Raw genomic sequence first — 23,205 nt, forward strand, 5'->3', positions numbered from 1 at the left:
CATTGGGGCCCTAGGGAGTAGAAAAGCACTCATATTCAAAGATCTGTTTAAAAATTCAAATTAGAAATTCTGGACTGAAGAAAAGCAGATTCAAAATTTCAAGTAAGTTGTGTTTTGGTAAACCTGATACAAGAGTAGCTGGGTAAGCTTGCATTCAACTGAGAACACAGAAATACAGTCACTAAGTTGATACATTTAGCATTCTATTCAAATTTGTAACACTTGGTACAAGAACAATGTCAAAAGAAATCATCACTTTAAAAAAATTCATTTTGCAGTTTCAAATTTTAGACTTAACAAGTTCCTTCAATCTATATGTAAAGTATTAGAATAATTTTGTTTGTGTGTCTGCCAATACTGTTTAGAATTCCTTTCTTTCCCCCCTCTTCCCTCTTGATTTTTTTAATCTTTGATCACCCTTCTCGCTCACTTCCTTTCTATAGAAAGCTGCATTGGCTTAACACGTGAACCAATATTATTTGCCAGTAACCCTGCAGGAAAACAAGCTCCCTAGCAAATTATAATGATTAAAAATAAACTGGTTTTTATCTTAGCTGAAAAGATACAATTTAATATCAAAGGAAGCTTCACAAGGAACTCAAGAATCAACCAATCAGCTTTGCTTTGGCTTTTTTAGTCACAATTTTCTGCTCTAGCTGGAAGGAAGTTGAGTCAGATTCTTAATGTAATTCCCAAGTTTGTCATTTACTATTAACACAAAGTCTTTTTCATACAGCCAGATGGTATCACTAGGGGAGTCAGTGATCTGAGTGCCAGTGTCTACAGCACATTCACGTAAAGAAGGGATTTTCATATCTGGAAGGGATATTACTAAGCTGAAAATACGAAGATACTCACTTTAGTAAATCTTCCCTACATTGTTTCTGAGGCGCAAAACAAGCAACTGCCCAAACTTTAATTTCAATGCCAGCATAAAACTGCTTTCCTCGCATGTCCCAGACACCCTGGTTGGGTGTGGCTACTGTTTTATTCTTAAAAAACAAAAACAAAAAAAAGAAACAAAAGAAAAGAGAAAAGACATTACAATCTAAGGCCATTTTAGTATGGATGAGGGAATAAACAAAATTCTATTTGATATGAGCCAGCAGATAAAAAAACAATAATGGGCCAAACTACAGGAGAAAATTCAGCGTGGTGTAACGGGGGAAACCTTGCACGTATTCTCGTTTTGACTAGTTGTGGAGAAAACTTGCAGAATGAGACAAAAAAGCTTACCCGGCCTCCGTATTGCAGCATTGGTGCTGGAAGCACCCTGCCTGTGAGTTCTGTCATTTCATTGTGGACAACGATACCAAATTCTTTAAGGTAAGGGTCAGGACCTCCTACCATGCTGTTACTCTTCACCTAAAGAACAGGAAAACCTGAATACATAAAAACCAGAGTAACTGTGTCTCATCAGGAGTTTTCTGTTCTTTTGCTCTTTTTTCACCTTAAAGTTAGCTAATCTTGAAGCCCATGCCTTACTGACCAGTCTACTGATTTCCTCCTGTCTGTCAGGAGCAGATCTGGCTGTGGCTTTGATCATCGTGGAAGTCTGATTGTCTGTGAGCTTCTTGATACATCGCTGTCCTGCCACTATGTTACACACCTGCCAAGAAGCAAAAAGGAAGTTGCTTGTGTAGCGGGCTTATTTGCCCAACTGTACCTTGTATCTTTCATTTCCAGAAAAATAGAAATGCTGTTACATAATGATCTGCCAAAAATATTTTAGAAACTAAGACTAAATTCCACAACTAGTTTAGAACTCTACTTAAACAAACAAACAAACAAAACTTATTCAAGAGATTGGCAAAAGAAAATTTAGCTTCCCTTACCTCAAGTGGCAAGTATGTATGCTTTTGCTCTTGTCCCACTTGGAGACAGGGAAGATGAGGGTATTTCAGCTGCAGACTATACTTTTGCTTAAAATATTGAGCTACTGTACATTCCATAGCTTGACCATTTTCTAGCTGTAAAGGAAAACTAAAGGAGAGAATGTCTTTTTAGAAATTTCCTCAAGTTCTTCTTTTTCTAAATAAGTAAATAAAGACATAATATTTTCAACCTTGATCACTCAAAAGACAAAAAAATCTACTTCAGCATTTTTAATTAAGTAACTTTAATATTTAACCAGAACAATGATTCCACTGAACTTTTCCACATTTGTTGAAGCTAGGTAGGATGAGAAAAACATTTCAATAAAAAATTTGAAAATAATTTTCAGAAAGAATTTTAGGGGTAGGTATTCATCTTTGTGGCTGGGATATCAGTTAAGGTGCCAGTGTCCCCTGCTGGTGTGCCTGGGTCTGATGCCATCTCTGACTCCTGACTCCAGCTTCCTGTTAGTGGAGATCCTGGGAGCCAATGGTAGTAGCTCAAGCAATTGGGTCTCTGCCACCCATGTGGGAGACATGAATTGAGGTCCTGGCTCCCAACTTTGGCCCCAGCCCAGCCCTGGTCATTGTGGGCATTTCTTTCTTGTTCTCATTAAACTTTGTTTTAATTGCCCTCAAAATTCTGTGATAGATTTTTGGTCAAGTTGTTTCCATTAAAAAGTACTGATTTTAAAAACTAATAACTTAAAACTACCAAACACACAAAAAAGTGGTCCACAAAACATTCTCCATCCTTCTAAAAGTTTTTTTTTTTTTTTTTTTTTTTTTTTTTTTTTGACAGGCAGAGTGGACAGTGAGAGAGAGAGACAGAGAGAAAGGTCTTCCTTTGACATTGGTTCACCCTCCAATGGCCACCGCAGCCGGCGCACCACACTGATCCGATGGCAGGAGCCAGGAGCCAGGTGCTTTTCCTGGTCTCCCATGGGGTGCAGGGCCCAAGCACCTGGGCCATCCTCCACTGCACTCCCTGGCCACAGCAGAGAGCTGGCCTGGAAGAGGGGCAACCGGGACAGAATCCGGCGCCCCAACCGGGACTAGAACCCGGTGTGCCGGCGCCGCAAGGTGGAGGATTAGCCTAGTGAGCCACGGCGCCGGCTCCATCGTAAAACTTTTAGAAGGATGGCCGGCGCCGTGGCTCACTAGGCTAATCCTCCACCTAGCGGCGCCGGCACACCGGGTTCTAGTCCCGGTTGGGGCGCCGGATTCTGTCGCGGTTGCCCCTCTTCCAGGCCAGCTCTCTGCTGTGGCCAGGGAGTGCAGTGGAGGATGGCCCAGGTGCTTGGGCCCTGCACCCCATGGGAGACCAGGAAAAGCACCTGGATCCTGGCTCCTGCCATCGGATCAGCGCGGTGCGCCGGCTGCAGCGGCGACCATTGGAGGGTGAACCAACGGCAAAGGAAGACCTTTCTCTCTCTGTCTCTCTCTCTCACTGTCCACTCTGCCTGTCAAAAATAAAAAAAATAAAAAAAAATAGAAGTTTTACGATGTATTGTTATCATTAAGTAGTCTTTCAGTATTAAACTTAAATGACCAACGGAGACAACAGTTCTGAGACCCGTCTTCCACCACCAATTAAGACAGGGGTGGCAGGTATTAAGGATAATATTCATTTAGCCTTCTGAGCTTTCTGGGCAGACTTCGAGACCTTGTGCGGGCATTCCTTGAATCAACTAGATGATGCAAGCTCTCTCTGTGTCTCTCTGCCTCTCAAATAAACAAATATAATTTTTAGTTTTATTTATTTATTTATTTGACAGGCAGAGTGGACAGTGAGAGAGAGAGACAGAGAGAAAGGTCTTCCCTTTGCCGTTGGTTCACCCTCCAATGGCTGCCGCGGCCAGCGCGCTGCGGCAGGCGCACCGCGCTGATCCGATGGCAGGAGCCAGGTACTTATCCTGGTCTCCCACGGGGTACAGGGCCCAAGCACTTGGGCCATCCTCCACTGCACTCCCTGGCCACAGCAGAGAGCTGGCCTGGAAGAGGGGCAACTGGGACAGAATCTGGCGCCTTGACCGGGACTAGAACTTGGTGTGCCGGCGCCACAAGGCGGAGGATTAGCCTAGTGAGCCGCGGCGCCGGCCGAAATAAAGACTTTGAATCATCCACAAAGGAGTTGTATTTGCACAGGAACATTTTTTGGCAAAATGAGTATAATATAGTTATTGAGGCCACATTTTCAGATCTCCAAAGTTTCTGATCCCCAACTGAGGACAAATGCACATGGATATGGACAAAACATGATATTTAGTTCCTGCCAGAATATTTGGTTAAAAAATGGAAGCATGATTTAAGGGAGTCTTTGGCTCTTTAGGTGGACCAGTTATCTCAACTACTTAACACATTAATAACTATAAACTTGCTTTCTTAACAGGTATAGCCCTACAAATTAACAATAGCATGAGGACCATCTGTGACATTTAAATCTATGTGCTTTAAAGCTTTGAACAAAAATTATATGTGTCTATATCTAACTATTCTGACAGGGTTACATTAATTAATTAGCTAATGCAGTTCGTAACAAATACTAGAAGTGACAACTAACTACAAAAGGAGAGGGGAACATACAGAACAAACCACAAAGCAATATACATCTTCCCATGACAGTCTTTGAGACTTGAAAGATGCTGGGGCCGGCCCTCTGGCACAGTAGGTTAAACCTTCGCCTGCGGCGCCGGCATCCCATATGGGTGCTGGTTCTGGTCCCGGCTGCTCCATTTCCAATCCAGCTCTCTGCTGTGGCCTCGGATAGCAGTGGAGGATGGCCCAAGTCCTTGGGCCCCTGCACCCTCATGGGAGACCTGGAGGAAGCTCCTGGCTCCTGGCTTCGGAATGGTACAGCTCGGCTGTTGCAGCCATTTGGGGAATGAACTAACGGAAGGAAGACCTTTCTCTCTGTCTCTCCCTCTCACTGTCTGTAGCTCTACCTCTCAAATAAATAAATTTTAAAAAAAGATGATTCAGGCCATGTATTGAGAATATCACAGTGTATAAGTATACAAATGGTGCTTATATAAGTATATATAATGCTGACTGCATCATTAAATAAAAGTTGGTAAACATTTAACATATTCTATGGAAGAGTATGAATTAAACACAAGGAATTAAATAAATAATAAATAGCTTTTTATATTAGTAGCTCCATAAAAAAAAAATTAAAACATTTCTTAAAGCTTTGCTGTTAAAAGCAAAGATTCTGGTAATCTTGAAATTATAATAGGAGATATTAACTTGTCGCATGTAATTGTGCTATTTTAGATGTGGTTAACATACGTTTGATGACTGGCTGGCCTTCTGGTCACATTACAAACTCGATATTTTCGTTTCATCTGTCCACAATGGGTCACTTCAACCTTGAGACCTGACATTTAAAAAACAAAACAAAACATCAGTATTAATTAAAAGCAAAGTAGGAGAATAGATTCAAATGTTATCTTTGGGGCTGGCACTGTGGCGTAGCAGGTAAAGCTTCTGTCTGCAGTACCAGCATCCCATATGTTCTGAGTCCAGGCTGCTCCACTTACAATCCAGCTGTCTGGGAAAGCAGCAGGAAATGGCCCAAGTCCCTGGGCCCCTGCATCCATGTGAGAAACCGGGAAGAACTCCTGGCTTCAGATCGGTGCAGCTCTGGCCATTGCAGCCATTTGGGGAGTGAACCAACAGATGGAAGACCTCTCTGTCTCTCTCTACCTCTGCCACTCTGTAACTCTGCCTTTCAAATAAATAAATAATTTTTTTTAAAAAAATGTTATCTTTGGGAGCTGGCACTGTGGTGTAGAAAGTTAAGCTTCTGCCTGCAGTGCCAGCATCCCATGTGGGCGCTATTTCAAGTCCCGCTGCTCCACCTCTGATCCAGTTCTCTGCTAATGGAAAAAAGTAGATGGCCCAAGTACTTGGGCCCTTGCATCCATGTGGGAGACCCAGAAGAAGCTCCTGGCTCCTGGCTTTGGCCTGGCCCATCCCCAGCCATTGCAGCCATTTGGGGAATGAACCAGTGGATAGAATATCTTTCTCTCTCTCTTTGTATCTCTACTTTTCAAATAAATACATCTTTTAAAAAATGTTATCTTTGGGGGAAAATGTTTAGCCTTAGTGGTTAAGATACGAATTATGATTCCTGTGGGAACACTGGAGCTCTTGATTCCAGCTTCCTGCTAATGAGGATCCTGGGAGGCAGCGGTGATGACTCAAGTGGTTGGATTCTTGCAACCATGTGGATTGAGCTCCCGGCTTTGGCCCTGGCCCAGTTCTGGCTGTTGTAGGCATTTGGAAAGTGGGTCAGCAGATGAGTTCTCCATCTGTTTGTCTGACTCTCTCTGTCTCTCAAATAAATACATTCAAAAAAATGTAACGTTGCCTCCAAAAAGGCATGATCTTGTACAGGATAAAAGTTGCAAGAATATGGGGAGAATATTACCACGTGTAGGCAAAGAGCCTCATTAAGCAGAATAAATTAGAACCCGGATGCCCTAAAATGTTCTATCTACTTTGTTAATTCATTCAATAAACATTTATTATTTATTTTTAGTTTTTATTTCCATTTTATTTGAAAGGCAGAAAGACAGGAAGAGAGACTTTCTAATTTCCCCAAATGTCTGCAACAGCCAGGGCTGGGCCAGGCTGAAGTCAGGAGTAAGGAACTTACTCCAGGTCTCCCACATGGACGACAGGGACCCAAGCAATTGAAGCATCACCTGTTGCCTCCCAGGATGCACATTAGCAGGAAGCTGGATTAGCAGCAGAGTGGGCCGGCGCCGCGGCTCACTAGGCTAATCCTCCGCCTTGCGGCGCCAGCACACCGGTTCTAGTCCCGGTCGAGGTGCCAGATTCTGTCCCGGTTCCCCCTCTTCCAGGCCAGCTCTCTGCTATGGCCCGGGAGTGCAGTAGAGGATGGCCCAAGTCCTTGGGCCCTGCACCTGCATGGGAGACCAGGAAAAGCACCTGGCTCCTGGCTTCGGATCAGTGTGATGCGCCGGCCGCGGCGGCCATTGGAGGGTGAACCAACGGCAAAAAGGAAGACCTTTCTCTCTGTCTCTCTCTCTCACTGTCTACTCTGCCTGTCAAAAATTAAAAAAAAAAAAAAAAAAAGAAGCAGCAGCAGCAGCAGCAGAGTGGTCAGGACTTGAACAAGGCACTCTAATATGGGATGCAAGTATCCCAAAGGGGGAACTTAAGCTACTATGCCAAACTTACTCCAATACTTATTGTTTCTTAAGTATTAACTATGTTCTGATGCTTATTCTCAAATCTGGAGATAGCCTCATGGGCTTATGTTTTAGTGAGAGAAAACAGCTAAAAACAAGAAAGAGGCTAGCACTGTGGTACAGGGAGTAAATTTGCCACCTGCAGTGCTGGCATCCCATATGGATGCCAGTTCGAGTCCTGACTGCTCCACTTCCAATCCAGCTCTCTGCTATGGCCTGGAAAAGCAGTAGAACTTGCACCCACATGGGGTACCTGGAAGAGGCTCCTGGCTCCTGGCTTCGGATTGGCCCAGCTCTGGCTGTTGCTGCCATTTGGGGAGTGAACCAGCAGATTCTCTCTCTCTTTCTGCCTCTGCCTCTCTGTGACTCTATCTTTCAAACAAATAAATAAATCTTTTTTTTTTTATTTTTTATTTTTTTTTTATTTTTTGACAGGCAGAGTGGACAGTGAGAGAGAGAGACAGAGAGAAAGGTCTTCCTTTGCCGTTGGTTCGCGGCCGGCGCGCTGCGGCCGGCGCACCGCGCTGATCCGATGGCAGGAGCCAGGAGCCAGGTGCTTTTCCTGGTCTCCCATGGGGTGCAGGGCCCAAGCACCTGGGCCATCCTCCACTGCACTCCCTGGCCACAGCAGAGGGCTGGCCTGGAAGAGGGGCAACCGGGACAGAATCCGGCGCCCCAACCGGGACTAGAACCCGGTGTGCCGGCGCCGCTAGGCGGAGGATTAGCCTAGTGAGCCGCGGCGCCGGCCAAATAAATAAATCTTAAAAAAAAAAAAAGAATTAAATTTGCAAAGTATAGTAAATAAATTTATGTTTGTTTATTTTCATTTTATTTTAGAGGCAGAGATAGAAGAGATCATCATCTACTGATTCATTCCCCAAATGCCCACTGGAACCAGGAGCCCAAAACTCTGTTTAGTCTCCCTTATGGGTAGCAGGGACCCGATCACTTGAGCCATCATCTGCTGCCTCGCAGGGTGCACATGAGCAAGCAGCTGTATTGGAAACAGAGTCAGGACTCAAACCAGGCACTTTGATATGGGATGCAGGTGTCCTAACTGTTGTCCCAAACATTTGCCTTATGTTATTTTATCACAAAAGAAGTTTTAAAAGTAGGTAAAGCTACCATTTACTGAGTGCTTGATACATGGCAGGTAATGTATTAGAAAGTTTTATAAGACTAATTGCAGTGAATTCTCATGGTAACTGTACATGATCTATATTATTATCTTTATCTTAGAGATGAATAAACTAAGGCACATGGTAGTTAAGGAACTTGGTCAAGGTCCCACTGATAGAATTGACTTGGCTGGAGTGGAAGCCCAGGTCTGTCTGACCCCAAAGCCCAGGCTACTTGAGTCCTGCTGAGCTGTCTCTGCACAAGTACACTGATGCAAGTACCTACCTCTGATCTCTTTGGTAAACTTGACACGTTGGGAGTCTGTCAAAGGTTTGGTCTGTTCATTGATGTTCTGTATGTCTAAAACCTCACACATGAATTCAATGATGGGCTGAGCCCGGTAGAAAGCAGTTGCAGAGACTAACAAACAGAAAGGAAGTACACTTAGTTCAGGAAAAAAGAGAAGGGCCTAAAACAAACAAACAAATCCAGCCAATGGAGTTGGTGAAGAAAGAAAATCCCATCCTACCATCAATGTTGAGCATCATATTCCACATGGCAGGTCTCACGGACTGATGAAAGCCAAACCAGACCTCTCTGCCCCCTCCCAGAGGGTGATAGTAACCTTCAGGAGGTGAGAAAAAGGAACGGCCCACTGGAGTGTACCTGGAGAAGGAAGAGTCATTACGTTTCACAACAGACGGGGAAAGAGCTTCTGCTCCACTCTCAGTTTTGTGAACTGAGCTCATTTGAACAATGACTTATGTAGAAACCCTTCAATGGCTCCAATCTACCAAAACTGTCTGACATTCGTGGGAAAGGATCCAAACCAAGGTACCAACCTCATGGAGGGAAGGTGTCTTGTGATAACATCAAGTGCTTGTACTGAGTCATCGGGGACTTCACTCAAGTGCCCAGCCAAAGCTTCTAAAAGCAACTGAAGGCTCACAACTGACACCCACTGAACAGACACTTTAAAGGTTTGGTCTTTACCCTCACCTGGAAGGGTCACCTCCATGTCAACCTAAGGAAAAAATATACACAAACAGGTACATTTACAAAGATCTCAAGAACATTTCAAATGTTAAATGCATAGGATATTTATTTTAATTATAAAAGACTGGAGGCTGACGCCATGGCTCACTTGGCTAATCCTCCGCCTGTGGCACCGGCACTCTAGTCCTGGTTGGGGCGCCAGGTACTAGTCCTGGTTGCTTCCCTTCAGTCCAGCTCTCTGCTGTGGCCCAGGAAGGTAGTGGAGGATGCCCCAAGTGCTTGGGTGCCTGCACCCGAATGGGAGACTGGGAAGAAACACCCGGCTCCTGGCTTTGGATCGGAGCAGCGCCAGCCATAGCAGCCATTAGGGGAGTGAACCAACGGAAGGAAGACCTTTCTCTCTGTCTCTCTCTCACTGTCTATGACTCTACCTGTCAAAAAAAAAAAAAAAAAAAAAAAAAAGACTGGAAATAACATAAGCATAGATCAACATGAGAATAATTTAATATGGAATATTACATAATAGTCTAAAAATAAACTAGATGCTACAACATGGATGAACCTTGAAAACATCATGCTAAGCTAAGAAGCCAGATTAAAAGGACAAATACTGGGGGCGGCATTGTGGTGTAGCAGGTAAAGCCACCACCAGAGCTCTGGCATCTCATATGGGCAATGGTTTGTGTCCCACCGGCTCCACTTCTAATCCAGTTGCCTGCTAATGGCTTGGGAAAAGCAGCAGAAGATGACCCAAGTGTTTAGGCCCTTGCCAGCCACATGGGAGACCCAGATGAAACTCTTGGCTCCTGGCTTCAGATTGGCCCAGTGCTGGCCAGTGTGGCCATCTGGGGAGTGAACCAACAGATGGAAGATTGATCTCTCTCTCTCTCTCTCTTTTTTTTTTTTTTTTTTTTTGACAGGCAGAGTGGACAGTGAGAGAGAGAGACAGAGAGAAAGGTCTTCCTTTGCCGTTGGTTCACCCTCCAATGGCCGCTGTGGCCGGCGCACTGCGGCCAGCGCACTGCGCTGATCCGAAATCAGGAGCCAGGTGCTTCTCCTGGTCTCCCATGGGGTGCAGGGCCCAAGCATTTGGGCCACCCTCCACTGCACTCCCGGGCCATAGCAGAGAGCTGGCCTGGAAGAGGGCAACCGGGACAGAATCCAGCGCCCCGACTGGGACTAGAACCCGGTGTGCCAGCGCCGTAGGCGGAGGATTAGCCTGTTGAGCTGCGGTACTGGCCTCTCTCTCTTTCTGTATCTCCCTCTCTCTCTCTCTGTAATTCTGACTTTCAAAATAAATATTTTTTCTAAAAAAGGACAAATATTGTATTCTACTTGCATGAGGTACCTAGAACGGCCAATTTCATAAAGACAGAAAGAAGGGGTTACAGGACTAGGAGCAGTAGAGAACAAGGAGTTACTGTTTAATTAATATAGAGTTTCTGATTGGGATGACAGAAAAGTTATGAGGATGAAGAATAGTGCTTACTGCATATCAATGTGAATTGTATATTTGAACTTTTATGTTAACTATATTTTACCACCATAAGAAATTTGAATTTGAAAAACATAAAGCAGATGTATGTATATAAAAATGAACAGATAGGTGCCAGCATTATAACATAGTAGGTTAGGCTGCCACTTGCAATGCTGGTGGCATCCCTTGTGGGAGTACCAGTTTGAGTCTTGGCTGCTCTGCTTTCAGTCCAGCTTCCTGCTGGAAAGGCAGCAGATGATGGCTCAAGCGTTTGGGCCCCTACCACCTAAGTGGGAGACCAGGATGGAGTTCCTATCCACAGATTTTAGCTTGGGCCAGACCTGGCTGTTGCAGCCATTTCAGAAGTAAACCAGCAGATAGAAGATCTCTCTCTGTCACTCCACCTTTCAAATAAATAAATAAATATCTTTTAAAAAATGAAGAGATCTCCCAGACATATTATTTAATGAAAAAATTATAGAATGACATGCAAAAATATGTAAACATATTCATGAAAAGCTAATACATATATCTAAAATGACATATACCAAATTATTATAGTAGCTTCTTCTGAAAAGGAAATGGAGTTGAGGGAGTAGACAAGTGGGAGAAGCAAGAAAGCTCAGCATTTCTAAATCATCTGAATAAGTTGATAATGGCATTTATTCACATACTTCTTTTCTAAATTTTAAAATAAATGCTTAAAAAGTATTGTTCTATGAATCCTTTTTCATAAGTGGGCATTGTATAATTTTCTACAGTTATAAAAACTCCTTTGTTCAGATTCAGGTAATACTTTGCTAAAGGCCATTGGTTACATGAGAAATTTGGAATATATGTAAAGATGACATAATTGGCCTAAATTCTAATGCTTGTGAGATGCTCAAGTTTAAGGATCAATCAACTAAGAGACAAGAGACTACAGCTAGAATAACAAGTCCATCATCCAATGACAATAACTCTAAGAACTGCAGTGTAATTAGAAAGGGCAACATTTCCACAACTAATGACCTAAGTACTTCTTGCTGTCCACACTTACCCTGTCCCGTCCAATTGGCAGGGGATGTGCTGTGTACATGTTTCTTTTGCCATCATAGCCAGGCTGCCGGTCACCAAATATCTGCATCTTGAAGTGCCGTACCATTGTGTCTACTACCTCCCTTAACAGTAATGGAGACGGTGGCAGTTAACTTCCAGAAATGACTCAACAGTCAAGACAGAATCACAGTTATCTTAATCATCTAAATTCAGTCCAATGCTACTTGGAAAAAATAAGAATTAAAGTTACAATTGATTCAAGTAATTTAAAAAATAGTTAACTGGGGGCAGGTATTTTGGCTAGCAGTTAAATGCATTTGGCTAGCCTGCATCTCTCATCAAGCAACCTGGGTAAGATACCAGGCTCCAGCTCCTGACTCCAGTTTCCTACTAATGCAGATCCTGAGAGGCAGCAGTCATGGTTAAAGTAACTGAGTTCCTGCCACCCACATAGGAGACCTGGATTAAGTTCCCAGCTTGGCTTCAGTCCAGCCCAGTTCTGGTCACTGCAGGCATTTGGGGAGTGAATGCACAGATAAGAGAACTAACTAACTCACTCACTCACTCTCTCTCTCTCTCGCTGCCTTTCAAGTAAATAAAAGGTAAATTCAAGTAAATAAAAGGTAGCTACAGGGACGGATGTTGTGGTGCACCAGGTTAAGTTGTTGCTTACGATGCCAGCATCCCATGTTGTAGTGCTGGTTCAACTCCTGGATGCTTCATTTTCAATCCAGCTCCCTGCTAATAAGCCCAGGAAAGCAGTGGAGGATGGCCCAAATGCTACGCTCCTGCTACCTACATGGCAGACCTAGATGGAGTTCTGGACTCTTGGCTTTAAACTGATCCACCTGGCTGATAAAGGCATTTGGGGAGTGAACCAGTGGATGCCGGTCTAGCAAGCAGGGGGTTAACCCACTGCACCACACTGCTGGCCACAGTTTCTTTGTTTTTAAGATGAAAGCCTTTCTCTTAATCATGTATAGCTTTACTTAAGTGTTCTTGCATTTATGCCAGCTCACACTGTATGCAGGCCCCGAAATAAATGCAACCTCAAGGAAACAGTTTAAAATATGGACATGTATGGGTCTCTGAGATTTTTGAATGTGAGAGTCAATGAAGTTGGGTGATTGGTCTTACCAACATTAGTGACTTCCACATGGGGACTACCTCTTGAGAGCCAAAATATATCGCTAGTTAATTCATTAATATTATTACAAATGAAAGCTGTGGGGAAGCTTTATACACCACACTTATTTATATACCAAGTCATGTAACTGAAAAAAAGCTTACTTAAGATTATATATTTTAATACTAGAAAAGGTTATGATTATAAAGAGTTTTACAGTAAAGAGATTTTTTGCCTTCATTCTCATTTACTTTTCACAATAACCTTGTAAGATAACGGAGAAAGATTACAGGAAAAAAGAAAAATTCAGAATGAGCCAGGATCTGTCCCCTGGTCACACAATGATGAAGCAGCAGAACTGCATGACCTTGGACAACTTTCTTAATCTTTCCCATGTTTGTTTCCTCATGGTAAAATTATGACAATAGGGACTGGTGTTTGACACAGGGGTTAAGATACTATTTGGGGCCAGCGCCGCGGCTCACTAGGCTAATCCTCCGCCTTGCGGCGCCTGCACACTGGGTTCTAGTCCCGGTTGCCTCTCTTCCAGGCCAGCTCTCTGCTGTGGCCCAGGAGTGCAGTGGAGGATGGCCCAAGTCCTTGAGCCCTGCACCCCATGGGAGACCAGGATAAGTACCTGGCTCCTGCCATTGGATCAGCGCAGTGCGCCGGCCGCAGCGCACCGGCCGCGGCGGCCATTGGAGGGTGAACCAACGGCAAAGGAAGACCTTTCTCTCTCTCTCTCTCTCTCTCACTGTCTACTCTGCCTGTCAGAAAAAAAAAAAAAGAAAAAAGAAAAAGAAAAAAAAAGAAAGAAAGAAAAAAAGATACTATTTGGAACAAGCATATCCATAGCAAAATGCCTGAGTTTGACTCCCAATCCTGCTTCTCATTCCAGCTGCCTGCTACTGTACACCCTGAGACAGGTGGTGGCTTGAGTACTTGGTTCCCTGCCATCCACACAGGAGACCAGGACTAAGTTCTCAGCTCCTGGCTTTGGCTGGCCTGGTCCATGATTTTGCAGGCATTTGAGGAGTGAACCAGCAGATGAAAGAGCTCTATCTCTCTGCCCTTCAAATAAATAAAATTACATTTTAAATTATTATAATATTTATTTTAAAAGAACTCTCTTTTAAGTCATCAAATATTTCCTCCTTAATGAAGAGAGACAGAGAGAAAGGTCTTCCTTTTGCCGTTGGTTCACCCTCCAATGGCCACCGCGGCCAGCATGCTGTGGCCGGTGCATCGTGCTGATCCAGAGCCAGGAGCCAGGTGCTTCTCCTGGTCTCCCATGGGGTGCAGGGCCCAAGCACTTGGGCCATCCTCCATTGCACTCCCGGGCCATAGCAGAGAGCTGGCCTGGAAGAGGGACAACCGGGACAGAATCTGGCACCCCGACCGGGACTAGAACCCGGTGTGCCGGCGCCGCAAGGCGGAGGATTAGCCTATTGAGCCACGGCGCCGGCCCTAGGGTCCATTTTCAAGTTAGGACCCAAACAATCTATTAAAAATCTGAGTCATATCACATGTGTATTTGATGCCCCTGTTACCAGAGTAAATGCTATAGAAAATGTTTTGACTACCTGTGATGAAAAAAATTTCAAGCAGCACATGATATTTTACTTATTAGCAAGAACAAGAATGTTAAGGTCAAAGACTGTTTGAATATCATGGCGTGGAAAGGGGGAAAATCAAAGTGGGTGCACACTGCTAGAATATTTACTACAGGGCTGTGTCTTCACATCTGGCAAATTCTTGCTATACAGCCAACAAAATTCATAGCATCTCATCAGTACCCCTCTTGGATAGTGCTAGAAATAAGTAGAACTTTCCTCTGAGCAATTTTTTTCAATATTTCAAGATGATTCTTCTGTCTTCACACTTACATACTTCTCATGTTCAATGTAAACATTTAATAAAATTTGAATTTCCAGATAGTTCTACGTCCCATAGATACTAATGTCCTCACCTATTCTTACACATTTCTGTTCCTCTTTGTTCCTGAGAGTGACCTTTCTCTTTCATTCAGTAGGCATTTGCTACTTATGGTTATATATGACACTCAATTGTACCAGAATAAATGATACACCCACCACTCTACTGGAATAACCAAGGAGGATAACCAAGTACGAGACCACAGACTTGCTATTAAAAAACTCACCATCTCGGGTAAAAACAAAGCCTGTGTGTTGACATAATTTAGAGAACAATATGATAGAAATCATGCTCACTCAAATATACAGAGGCCTGTTCTTTCTGACCCTTACCTGTTGACTCTGCGAGGCCGTTTTTCTGGCTTAATGTCCACATCATAGTGATACACATCTATTTTAGGAATCTGAACCTGAAAATGATTGGCTAACAGTCGAATTGGTTTTCCAACAGTACCAAGGCCAGGACGACGAGGTGGCTGAAATAGGCTGGTGGGAGGTCCTAAAAGATTAAAAGACATTTGCTATGTTATTTGGTCATGAAGTATAATAATATTTATGATGATGATGACGACAATGCTGCTAGCTGCAATTACTCAGATCTTTTATTCACTGAGCTTGCTCTGATTAAGTGGTTAGGATATCAGGTTGGGACACCCACATTCCATATGGAGTGTCTGGGTTTGAGTCTCAGCTCCCCTCCTGATTCCTGGTTTTCTGCTAATGCAGTTCGTAGAAGGCAGCAGGTGATGGCTCAAGTGCTTGGGACCTTCCGTCTACATGTGAGTCCTGGACTGAGTTCTTTCTTCTGTGCTTCAGCCAGTGCCTGACTTGAGCATTGCACACATTTAGGGAGTGAACCAGCAATGAGAGTTCATTCTGCCCCTCAAATTAAATAAATTGATGAATTTAGTATAGAATGTCTGCCAGCTTAAGGTTCTCTATATTTCTAAATATTTTGCCAGGTTGCCATTATTTTAAAGATAAAGACATCAGAATTAGAGAGTATGATGAATTCCTTTCACTTGTAGGTTAGTGTAAAACTTCTCATGAGCACTAATAGCTCTAAAGCTAGCCTTACAAGGCTGTATGCATTAAAAAAATAAAACTATCTTCAAATTCTTGGGGCCATCATTCTCAGAGTTGGGGGTGATTCATTAATTCTCCATTATTATTATAGATTAATATTATTATAATTATGCATTATTATCTGTTGTACAAACAGGAGAAAAATAAATAGTAGCTATATTTATCCATTTATTTGCTAATTTTCATAGTGAAAAATACTAATAGTACTATATCTCTTGTTTATAGTCTGATATTTTTAGAATTGGGACAATGAAATTTCCTAATCAGAAGATTTAGTTTAGTTACTCAACAAACATTTATTAATTTTTAAAATAATTTACTATTTATTTTATTTACTTGAAAGGCAGAGCAAGACAGAGGGAGAGAGAAAGAAAGAGAGAGAGAGAGAGATCTTCCATCTCATGGTTTACTCCCTAAATGGCCACAACAGCCAGGACTGGGTCAGGCAGAAGTCCAGGAAGCTGTAACCACATCCGGGTCTCCCACGTGGGTGGCAGGGACCCGAGTACTTGAGCCAGCATCTGCTACCTCCCAGGGTGTGCATTAGCAGGAAGCTGTATCAGGAAGTACAGTAACGGAGTCTTGAACCAGGCACTCTGATATGGGATGTGGGCAACCCAAGTGATGGCTTAACCCACTGTGCCACAAGGCCTGCCCCTTTTTATACTGGTGGCATCTCACTCTTCTTATCTGTAAAATGGGGACAAACACCTGCCTCACTTACCTTCTAGTTACAAAGGCATTTTCCAAACTATAAAGCACAGCAATAATAAAAGATATAGTCAATGTAACAAAAAAAAAAGCGGTAATCTAATTAATTCTGTCTTGGAGAGACTGTCAGAAACTGAAACAAAGGGGTGTGTGTGGTGGTGGCGAGGGTGTGGGAGGGCTTGCAGAGAAGACTGAGAAAGCTTCAGTGGCTGTTCAGGTGAGGAGGTCACAGAGCACCAGGTGAAGGTGTGTGTTAAGGGAAGCAGAGTTGCTTTTCTAGTCCTGAAACAGCCTGGATGAAATATCAAAGAATGGGGCAAGACTTTGGTACGGTGCTTAAGTCGTTGCTTGGGATACTCACATCCCATAGTGGAATCCCTAGGTTTGAGTCCTAGCTCCACTTCTGATCCAGCTCCCTGCTAACCCACACCCTGGGAAGCAGAGGAGATGGTCCATGTACTTCCATTTTTACCACTACGTGGGAAACCCTGATTGAGTTCCAGGCTTCTGACTTCAGTCTGGCCTGGCCCTAGCTGTCACAGGCATTTAGGGAGTGAATCAGAAGATAAAAGTTATCTCCCCACACACACCCTTTAAATAAAGAAAATAAATAATATTCCTAAAAGTTCACGGAAAAATGCATATCTGTTAAAAAAATAAATATCCAAGGCTATCAACCCTGTTTGTTCTGATTTCTACTGCTCAGGAAGCAGCTTCTTTTACTCTTTGGGTTTCCAAGGCACTACAACACCAATAGAAGGAGTTTGCTACACAGCAGACAGGAAAATATTCCAGTCAATAGAAATGATCTATGTGACATTTCGGCTTACTCATAAGTGCCTTTCGTAACCACAATTCGAACAATCCTGGGTAAACTGAGAAGTCCTCAAACTTGCAAAAGCTAAAAATCAAACCAAAAACTAGTCCCTGGCCAATTCCTAACACCACAGGTGGATCCATTCCTTGGAATTCAGCATGTGCACACAGTTGCATAGTTTCTTTGCACATCAACTCATAAATGCAACAGCTGCCTTGATTATGAGTTATTCACGGGAGGGGAGGAAATATTTCTTGAGCATCTATAAGTCTTAACCTCTACAATCAGATTTCTCACATACATTATCTCATTTCATTCTCACAACAATCTTGCAGCACCTAATTATTATTAGCCTCATTTTATAGATGAGGAAATGAAAGTTCAAAGGAATTAAGTAACTTGCCTACGGTCATACAATGATTAAATTACTAGATTTCCGGGGGGGAAAGCCATTGAAATCCATAAGCTGTACTTTGGAAATTTATATTCATTAAATAAAAGTTAAAAAAATTACTAGATTGCATTTGAACAGAAGTCTGTTATATTCCTAAAGTCTAGATCGTGTCTTTAGCGGCAGAACAGATATTAAGTAACCTAGCACATTACAATGAGGTTTATCAAATAATCTTCATGTGACACCAATTTATTTTTCAAAGGCATATAAAATTTGAGGAGGTCCTTTTAAAAACAGCAGAAACAGCAAATCAAGGTGGAGTGTGCTCAGTTATGCAAACAAATCCTAAGTCAACAACTCTGAAAAGTTCCCGAACACAAATGGCAAACTGATTTCTTTAAGCACTAAGAAAAATGAAATCCTCTACAATTAAAGCAAGGCTTGCAAATTAAAGTTAATTCCACCACATCCCCTCAACCCGACTCCACTGAGCCAAGGCATCAGAGACCAGGTGGGAGACCCAGGCCCCCACTCAGAGGGTATCTGTGACCACCTGGAGGGTTCCTTGGGTTTGGGCAGAGTGAGGGAGGCAACAAGAAGCCTGCACAGCCACAGAGAGATCGTTTCCAAAGCACTTTCTCCTTCATTGCATCCTCGCAACCACTCACAGCCCCATTAGAAGAGTCCTCGAGACACATAAGCCTGCTCCGGAGCCAGCTGGCTGGTGGCTGCCCTGCCACTCAAGGGCTAGCCTCGACTACTCTGCGACAGACACACTGGCTGACAGACAGAGGCATGGCAGCAGGTTCTGTGAGACTTCAGCGCCTTCCGGAAAAGCATGTTTGCTCCTGGGCCTTCAGGGGTCAAGAGCGGCGTCTCAGGGAGGTTCTTCCCCCACTGAGGGCTCTGGATCGCAAAGAAAAACAGGGGTGCGGCCCCGAACCCAGAATACCCAAGGGAGCAGGCGGGGGACCTGCCCAGCCAGGACCAGGCCTTCGTGCGCACCGGACATAGATGTCCCCTATGAGGACCAAAGTAGTCTCGCCGCGACACAGGGGCACAGATTCCCCTGATGGGGTTGTGTCAGGGGGCCCCTGCACCCGGGGCACGAGACACCTTCCTAGGCCTCCGCACCAGCTCCAGCCTGCGTCTCCCGGCTGGGGCGCGGTCCCCGCCCCCTGCGGCCCGGGTCCGCTCCCTCCGCCGCGCTCCGTGCGTCGCGGGGCACCGGTCCCCTTCCCGGAGGCCTGGAGCCTGAGCCCGGGTGTGCCCGCCGGCGGGCGACGGGGCAGCAGCAGACCCGCCCGCCCGCCCCTGGCCCCGGCCCCGGCCCCGGCCCCGGGTCCGGCCCCAACCCGGCCCGAGCGCGCTCCTCACCGGGTCCCAGCGCCTCCATGGCGGCGGAGGGGGCCGCCTCGCCCCGGTCCCCGGCGCCTCCCGCTCCGGGCCCCGCCGCCGCCGCGTAACGCTTGATCTCGGGAATACTGGCGCTGGGGAAGCGCCGCGGAGACGCGGGCGCTGGGCAGGGGGCGGCGGCGGCGCTCGGCCGGGGGACAGAGACCGGGCTCCTGCGGCTCTTCCGGCCTCAGCGACAACAAAAACAATCCCCGCCGCCGCTGCCGCCGCCGCCAGCGGGAGCGGGAGCCTGAGCCCGCGCACGCCGGTCCAGGCGGGGAGGGGACGCGGGGCGCGCGCGACCCGGGGTCCTGGCGGCCGGAGGGGCGTGCGCGGCCCCAGTCGCGGGGTCCACCGAGCCCTGCCGGGGGCAGGGGGTGGAGTACAGCGGGGACGGGAGCGCGCCTGGAGGGGCAGCGCCCGCAGGACGTGCCGGGCACGCGCGCGCCGGCCCGCTCTGCCCTCCCTGGCCAGGGCTACCACCTCCGGGCAGGTGGCTGTGGGAGGGCTACAAGCGCTCCCCTGAGGGCGTCCGGACACGCTGCGACCAGCCCAAGATCTGAATGCCAGCTCTGTTGTTTCACACGCGCGGGTATCCCTTTCTGTCCGTGGAAAGTGTCTTGAGATTCGCGTAGGCGCCTCTCCTCCCGCGGGTCCCCAGGTGGCTTCTTTCTCCTCTGTCTCTTCCTGGGGCAGAGAACACGAAAGGCACCGCAGCCCTGTTTTCCTTCACCCATCCCTGCACACCCCGTTGCCTTACAGGTTCTTTCCTAGCAGAAAGAGCTTACCTACTGGGATGCCCCTACCTCAGCACCCAAGTGCCAAGGGCCCCAGAGTCAGCCCAGCAGGCCTAGGCGCCTCCAGGTGTCACTGGGGACTCTGAGTCGGAGCACAGGGAGCACAGGGTCGGGAAGCACTTTGCAGGCAACAGAGTGAGGGAGGGCGCTGTCCACCCATGGGCTGCCATAACCAAGTTTCCCATCTGCCTGACTTTAACGACAGCCCTGAAGTATGAGACCGAAGTGTTGGCATGGTTGGTTTCTTTTGGGACTGCTCTACTTTCACTTGTAGAAGGCTATCTTCTCCCTGTGTCTTCACATGGTCTTCCCTCAGTACTGTCCTGTCCACATTTGCATTAAGGCCTACCCTGATAACTTCATTGTAACAAAGCTACCCCTTCAAGACCCTATTTCTAAATAAAGTCATTATCAAAGATGCATGAGTTTGGGGTCGGCATGTGGCTTAGTAGGTTAATCCTCACCCTGTGGTGCTGGTATCCCATATGGGCACTGGTTCAAGTCCCAACTGCTACACTTCCAATCCAGCTCCCTGTTGATGGCCTGGGAAAGCAGTAGAAGATAGCCCAAGTGCTTGGGCCCCTGCACCTGCATGGGAGACTTGCAAGAAGCTCCTGACTCCTGGCTTCAGATCTGCCCAGCTCTGGCTGTTGCTGCCATTTGGGGAGTGAACCAGCAGATGAAAGACATCTCTCTCTCTCTCTCTCTCTCTCCATTCTCCTCTCTCTCTCTCTGTAACTCTGCCTCTCAAATAAATAAATAAATATTTGGGGGGGCGGTGCTGTGGAGTAGCAGGTAAAGCCGTTGCCTGTGATGCCAGCATCCCATATGGGCACTGGTTCAAGTCCCGGCTGCTCCACTTCTGATCCAGCTCTCTGCTATGCCCTGGAAAAGTAGTGGAAGTCCTTGGGTCCCTGTATCCATGTGGGAGACTCAGAAGAAGCTCCTGGCTCCTGGCTTCAGATTGGCACAGCTCCGGCTGTTGCAGCCAATCGGGGAGTAAACCAGCAGATGGAAAATCTCTCTTTCTCTCTCTCTGCCTCTGCCTTTCAAATAAAATAAATAAATCTTTTTTAAAAATTTAGAAAAAAAGATGCAGGAGCCAGGACTTCAATACGTAAGTTGTTGGGGGGGGGCAGAATTCCACCTGTGCCATATAGTGAGATACTTAGTTGAGCACCTGCCATGGGTAGCCATGGAGTCAGGTAATTTTTGTATGTGTTAATTAAGAATGTTGGGGTTATACCATGGCCAAGTACTGTATCAGAGGTTTAATTTAATGTCATTTAATCATCTCAACCACCTATAAAGCAGATTTTATTAAGGTACAGAAATCATTTGTACAGATGGGGTAACTGAACCCTAGGAAAGCTATTTAGGTCAGGCTCTGCGCGAGATGCTGCTGCCGTGAAGCATGGAAAAGTCTGGGTTCTAAACCCTGCATGCAAGTGCTGGCTGACTCCATCTTTGATTGGCTATGGAACTGGGACTTTTATTCTAGTGACTAGAATCTTGTCTACTGAAACCATATTCCACATTCTTTAGTATCATGCTACCTATATCTCTGTTAAATGAGATACTAACTAAAAAAAAAAAAGAGGATAGAAACCATAAAGGAAAGAAAGTATTCACTAATGAAGATTGATATACAAGATATAAAAAGATATAAAAGATATAAAAGAAAGATCAACTAGAGGTCGACTTCTTTGTATTTTTATAATGTACTTACTAACAGAGAACTCCCATCCATTTGCTTACTTTTTAAATGCCTGTGCCTGCCAGGGCTGAGCCAGGCTGAAGCTGGGAGTCAGGAACTCAATCCAGGTCTCCCATATGGGTAGCAGGGACATGAGTACTTGAGCCATCACCTGCTGCCATCCATGGTGCACATTAGCAGGAAGCTTGGAGTTGGGAGCAGAACTCAAGCACTCTGATATGGCATTCGGGTGAACTAAGTATCCTAAACAAAGACCCTAACTGCTAGGCAAGTGCTCACCCCTAGGGTCAAGTTTGAGTTCAACCTGGTAGCCAACTCTTTTCCACCCAAAACTAAGTTCTTCCCACAGTTTAAGAAATGCTAGTGTTTCAGGGGCTGGTGTTGTGGCACAGAGGTTTAAGCCACCACTTGCAGTGCTGGCATCTCATATCAGAGTGCTGGTTCAGGTCCTAGATGCTCCACTTCTGATCCAACTGGAAAGCAGCTGAAGATGGCTCAATTCCCTGGCTCCCTGACACTCATGTGGCAGGAGTTCCCGGCTCCTGGCTTCAGCCTAGCCCAGCCCCAGCTGTTGTAGTCATTTGGGGAGTAAGTCAGTGAATGGAAGAATTCTTCTTCTCTGTCTCTCCCCCCCTCTCTCTGTAACTCTACCTTTCAAGTAAGTAAAACAAGTCCTTTAAAAAAGAAAAAGGGGCCGGCGCCCGGGCTCACTAGGCTAATCCTCCACCTGCGGCACCGGCACACTGGGTTCTAGTCCCGGTTGGGGCGCTGGATTCTGTCCCGGTTGCCCCTCTTCCAGGCCAGCTCTCTGCTGTGGCCTGGGAAGGCAGTGGAGGATGGCCCAGGTCCTTGGGCCCTGCTCCTGCATGGGAGACCAGGAGGAAGCACCTGGCTCCTGGCTTCGGATTGGCGCAGCGCGCTGGCCGTAGCAGCCATTTGGGGGGTGAATCAATGGAAAAGGAAGACCTCTCTCTCTCTCTCTCTCACACTGTCTAACTCTGCCTGTCAAAAAGAAAGAAAGAAAGAAAGAGAGAAAGAGAGAAAGAGAGAAAGAGAGAAAGAGAGAAAGAGAGAAAGAGAGAGAGAAAGAGAGAAAGAGAGAAAGAGAGAAAGAGAGAAAGAGAGAAAGAGAGAAAGAGAGAAAGAGAGAAAGAGAGAAAGAGAGAAAGAAAGAAAGAGAAAGAAAGAAAGAGAAAGAAAGAAAGAAAGAGAAAGAAAGAAAGAGAAAGAAAGAAAGAGAAAGAAAGAAAGAGAAAGAAAGAAAGAGAAAGAAAGAAAGAGAAAGAAAGAAAGAGAAAGAAAGAAAGAGTAGTGTTTCCAATAGCCCTATCTGAAGCTGACTTTCCCAACCTCCTGCTTCCTAATAAATTTTCTCTATATTTTATTTGGTGCCTTGAACAGAGACTTGCCTGGGCTGAGAATAATGTTATCACTAGCTGCAGAAACCTGAATCTGAAGATATTTACCCCACAGTTCTGCTGGACCGCAGTGTCTCACTCTCT

The 23,205-nt window shown here is 45.5% G+C and overlaps 1 protein-coding gene across 3 annotated transcripts in view; it reads right to left on the reverse strand.

The window, feature by feature from the left end:
* Positions 1-19,425, reverse strand: part of LOC100357099 (protein argonaute-4) — a 43,020-nt gene extending 23,595 nt beyond the window's left edge. The window contains exons 1-11 of one of the 3 annotated variants that reach the window (XM_051832165.3): positions 19,172-19,425; positions 15,120-15,285; positions 11,728-11,848; positions 9,058-9,239; positions 8,745-8,881; positions 8,501-8,635; positions 5,166-5,253; positions 1,836-1,983; positions 1,490-1,609; positions 1,237-1,365; positions 859-992 (exon numbers count right to left, since the gene is read on the reverse strand). In XM_051832165.3, coding sequence (XP_051688125.1) covers positions 859-992; positions 1,237-1,365; positions 1,490-1,609; positions 1,836-1,983; positions 5,166-5,253; positions 8,501-8,635; positions 8,745-8,881; positions 9,058-9,239; positions 11,728-11,848; positions 15,120-15,285; positions 19,172-19,190 — 1,379 coding nt within the window. In that variant the 5' untranslated portion in view covers positions 19,191-19,425. Of the gene's footprint in view, positions 1-858; positions 993-1,236; positions 1,383-1,489; positions 1,610-1,835; positions 1,984-5,165; positions 5,254-8,500; positions 8,636-8,744; positions 8,882-9,057; positions 9,240-11,727; positions 11,849-15,119; positions 15,286-19,171 lie in introns of those variants that run through there. The other 2 variants (XM_051832166.3, XM_089301029.1) reach the window with 2 other exon arrangements.
* Positions 19,426-23,205: the final 3,780 nt, after the last annotated feature.

Source organism: Oryctolagus cuniculus, chromosome 7 (genome assembly GCF_051225735.1).
Source record: "Oryctolagus cuniculus isolate XC-2025 breed Fujian yellow rabbit chromosome 7, ASM5122573v1, whole genome shotgun sequence".
NCBI classification, from domain to species: Eukaryota; Metazoa; Chordata; class Mammalia; order Lagomorpha; family Leporidae; genus Oryctolagus; species Oryctolagus cuniculus.